The 8,823-nt window shown below is 37.9% G+C and overlaps 1 protein-coding gene across 5 annotated transcripts in view; it reads right to left on the bottom strand.

Moving 5' to 3' along the window:
• Window positions 1-279: 279 nt before the first annotated feature.
• The window catches only part of LOC102019866 (zinc finger protein 780A), a 16,598-nt gene continuing 8,054 nt past the window's right edge, over window positions 280-8,823 (bottom strand). For 4 of the 5 annotated variants that reach the window (XM_005414075.2, XM_005414074.2, XM_013509660.1 and 1 more), the window contains exons 4-5: window positions 7,348-7,446; window positions 280-3,054 (exon numbers count right to left, since the gene is read on the bottom strand). In XM_005414075.2, coding sequence (XP_005414132.1) covers window positions 872-3,054; window positions 7,348-7,446 — 2,282 coding nt within the window. In that variant the 3' untranslated portion in view covers window positions 280-871. The remainder of the gene's footprint in view (window positions 3,055-7,347; window positions 7,447-8,823) is intronic. The other variant, XM_005414077.2, reaches the window with a different exon arrangement.

The raw sequence follows: 8,823 nt of genomic DNA, 5'->3' as shown, positions 1-8,823 counted from the left end.
TCCTCACACTTAGAGATTCTCTCAAGAGTATTTATTCTGGACTTGAAATTGAACTACAAATTCCCCATTCTTGTACTTAAGGAGTTTCTCACCCACATGAATACTCTGATATTGAGCAAATCCCAGGCCACAGTGAAAATTCTTCCCACGTTCTTTGTTTTTTTCCGGTACTGGCAATCGAACTCACGACCTTGCCCTTGCCAGGCAGGCACTGTGCCGCTGAGCTAAATCCCCAGCCCCCTTCCCATGTTCTTTTATACACAAAATTCCTAGTCAATATAAATTCTCAAGTAAGTAAATTTTTTATACAGAGCCTTCTCCACACTCTTTATATTCATAGGACTTGTGACATTATAAATTTTCTGAGGTCAACAAAGCAAACCATTTGAAGACTTTCCCACATTCTTAATCACAGGGTTCCAGACCTGCGTGAATTGATAAGCAACGAACACTTGTCTAAAGGATTTCTCACACCTTTACACTCATAGGGCTTCCCATCAGTATGAATTCAGTGATGTTCACTAACCGTGACATCTAAAAGCTTTCCTACATTCCTTACAAAAGGTTTTTAAGCAGAATCAATTTTCTGATGCTGAGGTTTGAACCTCAATTAAACCCTTTCCCACATTTCCACTCATATGGTTTCATACTAGCATGAATACTTTGATGTTCAACAAGGTTTGACACATTAAAGGGCTTTCTGTATTCTTTCAGTTTCTCACCTGGATGAGGGTTATGATGATTAAGCTACATGGAAAGACTAAAAGCCTTCTCACACTCCTTATATTCAAAGAGCCTCTATTATAAATATTCTGATGTTGAGTAAGATCTAAACTCTGTCAAAAGCATTTCCCTTCACATTCATAGGATTTCATATGAGTATAAATTCCCTGATGTTCAGTACGTTAGTAGTGACGTCTGAAGGAGTCTCACATTCCTTATATTCAAAAGAATTCTCACCAGTATGAATTTTCCGATGTCGAGAAAGTTGTAAGTGAAGTCTGAAAGTCTTTCCACATTCCTTACATTCATAGGGTTTTTCACCAGTATGAATTCTGTGATGTTCCACATATTGGTGATGATATTTAAAGCCCTGCCCACATTCCTCACATATAAAGGGTTTCTCACCAGAATGAATTTTGTGATGCTGACTGAGGTTTGAAGCACGATTAAAGCCCTTCCCACATACCCTACATTTATAGGGCTTCTCACCAGTATGAATTCTATGATGTTCAATAAGTCGGTGATGGTATCTAAACGCCTTCCCACATTCCTTACATACAAAGGCTTTTTCACCAGTATGTGTTTTCTGATGTCGAGAAAGTTGTAGGTGAAGTCTAAAAGCCTTCCCACATTCTTTACATTCAAATGGTTTCTCACCAGTATGACTTCTGTGATGCTCAGTAAGTCGGTAATGGTATCTAAATGCTTTCCCACATTCCTCACAAACAAAGGATTTCTCATCAGTATGAGTTTTCTGATGTCTAGAAAGTTGTAGATGAAGTCTAAAAGTCTTCCCACATTCTTTACATTCAAAGGGTTTCTCACCAGTATGACTTCTGTGATGTTCAATAAGTCGGTAATGATATTTAAATTCCTTCCCACATTCCTTACATACAAAGGATTTCTCACCAGTATGTGTTTTCTGATGTCGAGAAAGTTGCAGGTGAACTCTAAAAGCCTTCCCACATTCCTTACATTCAAGAGGTTTCTCACCAGTATGACTTCTGTGATGTTCAATAAGACGGTAATGATACCTAAATGCCCTTCCACATTCCTTACACACAAAGGGTTTCTCACCAGTATGAGTCTTCTGATGCTGACTGAGGTTTGAACTACGATTAAAACTTTTCCCGCATTCCTTACATTCATATGGTTTCATACCAGCATGAATATTCTGATGCTGAGCAAGATTTGAGCCACAACTGAAGGTTTTTCCACATTCCTTACATTCAAATGGCTTCTTACCAGTATGAATGTTTTGATGTTGAACAAACTGTGTCAGAAGAATAAAGACCTTCCCACATTCCTTACATTTATGTGTCTTCTCACCAGTATGAACTCTGTGATGCTCCACGTATTGATGATGATATTTAAAGCCCTGCCCACACTCCTTACATATAAAGGGCTTCTCACTGGAATGAATCTTCTGATGCTGGCTGAGGTTTGAACCACGATTAAAGCCTTTCCCACACTCTCTACACTTATAGGGCTTCTCACCAGTATGAATTCTATGATGTTCAATAAGTAGGTAACGATATCTAAATTCCTTCCCACATTCCTTACATACAAAGGATTTCTCACCAGTGTGAGTTTTCTGATGTCGAAAAAGTTGTAGATGAAGTCTGAAAGCCTTCCCACATTCCTTACATTCAAAGGGTTTCTCACCAGTATGACTTCTGTGGTGTTCAATAAGTCGGTAAGGAAATCTAAATGCCTTCCCACATTCTTTACATACGAAGGGTTTCTCAGGACTATGAGTCTTCTGATGCTGACTGAGGTTTGAACTATGATTAAATATTTTCCCACATTTCTTACATTCATATGGTTTCATACCATCATGAGTATTCTGATGTTGAACAAGGTCTGAGGCACAACTGAAGAAGGTCTTTCCACATTCCTTGCATTCAAAAGATTTCTCACCAGTATGAAATTTCTGATGTTGGGCAAGTTGTATATGAAGCCTAAAGGCCTTCCCACATTCCTTACATTCATAGGGTTTCTTTCCAGTATGAACACTCTGATGTTGAATAAGATTTGAGTGACAACTAAAGGATTTCCTACATTTCTTACATTTATATAGTTTATCTGTACTGTGAGTAAGAATATAGTTGGTATAAGTAGGCTTTTCTTTCTCACAGCTGAGTATCTTTTGATTGATATATTCTTCTTGACATCCATTCAGTCTCTCAAAACTGTGTTTTGAGTCATTTCTAAAACTGCCAGACCTAAGGCCAGGAATGTTACTTATTTGCTTTATATTCTGTTTGGATAAATTTATTTCATAAATATTTTCTGGAGGTATTTTCTCAGCTCCATAATCTGACTCCAAATCTGAAAGGAAAAAAAGCAAACATTTTATTTTCCTGTAACACATACACAAACAAAATCCATTACATGAATAACCTAACTAGCCCTCTATACTTTAAGGAATTAAAAGAACAAAGAAAACATGGAGAAAGAAGAACATCTGTGTAAGACAGTAATGTTCATAATAGGGAAATAGATTAGCTTTATGAAACTGAGATGTGAATCAAAATCATTTGGTAAGTTTGTTACAAATACTGGCATTCAGGCAACTCAGACACACAGAATCAGAATTTTTAGATGTAAATTCCGAGAAGCTATATACTTGACATTACTAAAAGATGATTCTGATGCAGGTTAAAGTTTACTGATTATACTAAAAACTTTTTAATGCTTTATCTTTAGTCTTAAAATCCAAAAAACATTACCAGGCATAACAGGACATCAGGCTACAATTCTCTGTATCACACCACCTCCCTTTAGGACCTAAAACACGATGTAACTGTTGCTGTGTCTTCTTCCTTTGCTCACACTGTATCAATCAATGCCCAGCAATCCCGTGACCCCGGTCTTTGTAGAAAATATCCTACTTACCTCTGAAGTCTCAGTGTTTACAGAACAGTTATGCCTGCTGGACCCTTGCTAAGCACATCCTGTATCTATCCTTTATTTCTATTCCAGAGTCTCATTCCTTACCTTCAAAAAGTTCTAAAAACTAAAGGCAAATAAAATACTTCAAAGTGTCAAAAGAAACCAATTAATTACCAATATAGGGAAATAATGATTCAACAGCTGTAGGATTCTCATCAGAGACTATGAGGGCAGAGAAGGAAAATGGCACATTTTAAAGTGCTAAAAAAATTTTCAACTCAAAATTATATATCCTTTAAAAATACTGATCTGAAATGAAGGTGAAAAAAAATTTAGATGACTGAGAACAAAAACTTTGCTATCAACAGATTGCTAAAATACTTGCTAAATGAAGTTCTTGGGAGAAAAAGGAAATGATACCAGAAACAAAAAAAAGTGAAATGCTAGAAATAAAAGAAGAGCAAAAGAAATGGTATATATTTGAGATAAATACAATAGACCATCTGTTCTTCTTGAGTTCCACGGAACATGTATGAGTTGAAGGCAAAAGTTATAGGATGGTGTGATTGGGTCCTTAATATATACAGATGTAATGCTACTAATGCACCAGTGTAAAACAACTGCCACATAAAGGGAATGTATAGTAGCAGCTGATAATCACTGACTGAAAAAGGCAAGTTATAAAATAGCAATTCTAATGCAGCTTTTCGGGAGTTTGTTGTTGTTGCTCTTGTTGCTATACCACAGACTAAACACCAACTGCCCTGTGCATGCTGGGCAAGTGCTCTACCACTAAGCTCCATCCCTAGTCTTTTTTATTTTGAGACAGGATCTGCCTAAGTTGCCCAGGATGGCCTTGACCTTGCAATCCTCCTGCCTATGCCTCCCAAGTAGCTGGAATTACAGGTATGCAACACTATGCCTGGTTTATGATCTCATTTGCTCAACAAGGAAAAAAAAAAGGGGCTGGGGATTTAGCTCAGCGGCACAGTGCCTGCCTGGCAAGCGCGAGGTCGTGAGTTCGATTTCTGGTACCGGAAAAAAAACAAAAAAACAAAACAAAACAAAAAACCCTACCTTGTATGTATGTGTCCATTTGAGTGGATAAGGGTATGGAAGAAAAGTCGCAAAGTAGGATTACTAAGGGAAGTGAGTGTGATGGTTAAATTTTTAACTTGTGCATGTCTGCTAATCTACTATAAAGCATCCACATAATTGCCATAATAATAAAGGAGTATTAAAGATAACATGCCCATACTAAAATGGCTTCAAAATAGGAAGCAAATGAACAACATTGGGAAATACACAGCCACAAACTAAATGGGAAATTTTTATCATATATATATGTAAAGAGAGAGATCTTAGAAATAGAGTCCCAGTTTAAGTACAAAATCCATTTATATGTATATTGTATATATATTTTATACATACCTTACAAAGTTGGCATTTTATGCAGCACTTTTACTGCACATGTGGTTTTTATTGTGATCTAAGGTCAGGTGTGGAATTTTCTATTTGTGATGTCATAGTTGTGACTCAAAAATTTCTGACTTTGGAGCATTTCAGATTCAGATAATTAGATGAAAGATGCTCAACCTGTAACATATTCTCTGATCATAATAAATTCATGCCAAAAGTCAGTATCATAGATTATACACTTGTTTGGAAATGGAAAACCATACATGGTAGAACAAAATTATAATAATCTATGTAGACATATTAGGAGCTTCTTCACATAACATTCCTGGAAATTATATTATCCCTTGTGGCGTTAACTGAGCCAAAGCATGAAGGGGTAAAAAAAGGTAAATCACAGAAACTCAGAATGTTTGCCAGGCAGCTAGGCTTTAAGCAAACTGGTCTAGACTTGTACCTTTTTTAAAAAGAAGGAAAAAAAAGGCAAAGCAATCTTTTAGATGAAAAACGCTAAAGAAACCTAAGAACTTAATTTATAAACTTTGATTGGACATTTAAGCCCTCACCCCCCCAAAAAAACATCAAACCAACTGTGAAAACTGCCAGGCATGTAGCACACAACTATAATCCCAGCTACCTGGGAGGCTAAAGCAAAAAGATTGCTAGTTTGAAGTCAGCCAGAACAGTTCAGGCAACACCCTGTGTCTCAAAATTTAAACACATTAAAAAGCAGTAGGGATGTAACTCAGGGTCCAGCATGTGCCAAGTCCTAGCTTCAATTCCCAGTATTGGGGTTAGGGGGATGAATTCTATGAATGAATTTAAATAAAATTTTACTTTAGATGATACTCCTGAAATAGGAGTTTGCTTCAATGGGCCGGCTCGCTCTCTGGCTGTCTCACATGAGTGATGTTAACAGCCATAAATGATTTTAGCAGTCACAAGGAAATGCACACCAAAATATTTAGGTATCTAAGTGTCACAACATCAGTGACTGATCACCACAGGATTCAGCACAAAAGGTTTAAAACATTTAGATATATACATAAATGTAGCAAGTATGGTAAAACACTAGCAACTGGCAAATCTAGATAATGGTTGTAAATGAAATTTAATAATTATTCTTTGTTCTTTAGGATACCATTTTCAACATAAAAACCTATGGAAATGAAAGCAAGTATGCCTGCGTCATAGAACTAATCAAGAAAATTAGAAAATATTGGAAGAAAATAGGCAGTGACTGCTAATGGGTGTGGGATTTCCTCTTTACCCAATTGTAAACCGTAAATGGATGGATTTTATGGAATGTGAATGGTCTTAAATGTTACATTAAAAAAAGACTATGAAGTATCATCAACATACACTCAAGCAATATTGTTCCCATAAGCATTTACTTACGAACCAACAGAAGAAAAAGTTAAAACAACCAAATTGACCAGAGATGCTTTCTGTCATTCACATGGACTCTTTCTGTCACACACGATTAACGAGAAGATTTAAAAAATGAAGAGTATAGCGTAGAATGGCTGTGTATTTTGAAGTATAGATAGAGTAAAACTGAAAAGTGAACAAAAACAGGGAGGGCATAAACTGTTTTCAAGAGTCACACAGTCATGGTGACACTATGATTCTTAGAATATTTTGCCCATTATGTAGGATAAAACCAATAAGCAACTGTGGGGTATTCTAATTCTAGTATCCTCGTTATCACTGAGAACCAGGGGCTTCAGTCTGAGAAAAAGGCTAACACAGGCTGAATACAAAATAGATTAATTAAGCAATCACCCAGTAACCTAGGTGTGGCGGCACACGCCTGTAATCCCAGCACTTGGAAGGCTGAGGCAAGAGGATCATTGTGAATTTGAGACCAGCCTGGGTTACATAAGCAAGTTTAAGACCAGCCTAGACTACATAGTGAGACCATCTCAAAAAAGAAAAAGCAATCACCCAGTAACCCTGAAACTTATTTTAAAGCCACTTCAGTATTTTTAGACAATGGCAGTAAATACGGCAATCTAAATGCAGTACGCAGAGCTGGCAAGCAGCTGGATCTGCTATGTCCACTAAAAGTTAACACTGGGAATGAAGGAGGGCACTCACCTCACTAAAAGTAGAAGGAAATCAGAGAACAAAAATGAGGTGATTCATTTAAAATGAAGTTCCTTTGATACCTCCTGCTGTGAGCTTTACTTCCTCCCAGGTCTTAGGCAGGCTTTTTTAACAGGCCTTGAGTCTCTCTGAAGGAAGTTTGCCAAACCACAGGAGCTGTCTCAGGCAATGGCAGCTTCCCCTGATTTCCTTAGTCCCACTCACCTGGGTACCGCCTACTTGTTTCCTTCCTCACACCCATCCAGGGCTCTTTCTCTTGCTCTAGTAAGGCAATCACATCTGGCTTAGAAATGGTACTTCCTGCTGAAAAAAAAAGATGTACAACACAGTTGTTTTCTTAAATGTAAATTTATTTTTTAAAACTCTGAGCCTGGTTAAATTTATAATGAAAGTCAAAAGACTTCAGAAAAGGGTGAAAGGACAGTGTAAAAGATTAGTTTAGATTAGAAAAATAGGGGGCTAGGGATTTAGCTCAGCGGCACAGCACCTGCCTGGCAAGCACAAGGTCGTGAGTTCGATTCCCGGTACCGGAAAAATAACAAAACAAAACAAAACAAAAAAAAAAGGCCTTGTGATAAGGCAATACACATTAAGAACTTCCCACTAAATTCTAACTTCCACTGGATTAGAAAAATAGGGCCAGGGATATAGCTCAGTGGTACAAGTGCCTGCCTGGCTTCATTCCCGGTACCAAAAAAATAAATAAATAAATAAATAAAATTAGAAAAATTATTTAGAGCTAGATACAGTGACACACACCTATAATCCCTGTACTCTAGAAAGCTGAGGCAGGAGGATTATAAATTCAAGCCCAGTCTGGGCAATTTAGCAACTATTTTAGTTACTTTTTTGTCACCAACACAATACCAAACACCCACAACTTAAAGGACAGCTTTACTTGGGCTCACGATTTTTAGAGGTTTCATGCATAGTCGGCTGGTAGAAGGGTCTGGGCAGAGGGAAACTGCTCATGTCCTGGTGGCTGGGAAGCAAAATGAGAGGAGCCAGGAAAGGAGATAAATTTTCTGGGTCAGGGCTCCAGGGACCCACTTTTCCAACTAGACCTCAGCTCCTAATAGCAGGTCAGCTCTACTGCCCCATAGTCCATCACCTTCCACAAGAGCAGCCTCTGAGCACATGAGGCCTTTGAGATGTTCCAGACCCAAACCACAACAGCCACTGGGCAAGATTCTGTCTCAAAATAAAAAAGGGCTTGAGATGCAGCTTAATGTGTGAAGGTCCTAGGTTCAAGTCTCAGAACTAAAAAAAAAAACAAAAAAAAACTTAGTTTCATTTATACTCATATAGTGTGTCGTCCCTTAAGAGAAAATATAACTTAGTGGCTCAGCCTGAACCCTCAAGCCGGATTGCCTGGTTCAACTCCTCTCCTGGCCCCCATAGCAGGCTAACCTGGGCAAGTCACTTAAAACTCTGTCCTTCAGTTTTCCCATCTATAAAATGGAGATGATCTCCATCGAGGAGTCCTGGGTAATCATGACTATGGAGGAACAAGAAAATAACCTGTTGCTAGTCACAAGTGCAAGTCTCTCGGTCCTTCTTTTCAATCCTGGCCTTCCTTCCAGCCATCATACCTCAGTGAAAGGAGTCACTGGTGAGGAGGTAATATGCTATTTTTGACAACCCTTAGGCTGTAACTACTTATTAGATCCTTCTTGCATA

The sequence above is a fragment of the Chinchilla lanigera genome, unplaced genomic scaffold, assembly GCF_000276665.1.
Source record: "Chinchilla lanigera isolate Chin_1 unplaced genomic scaffold, ChiLan1.0 scaffold00177, whole genome shotgun sequence".
Taxonomy (NCBI): domain Eukaryota; kingdom Metazoa; phylum Chordata; class Mammalia; order Rodentia; family Chinchillidae; genus Chinchilla; species Chinchilla lanigera.
The sequence above is the reverse complement of the archived record's forward strand: the minus strand, read 5'-3'. Positions and strand labels throughout refer to the sequence as shown.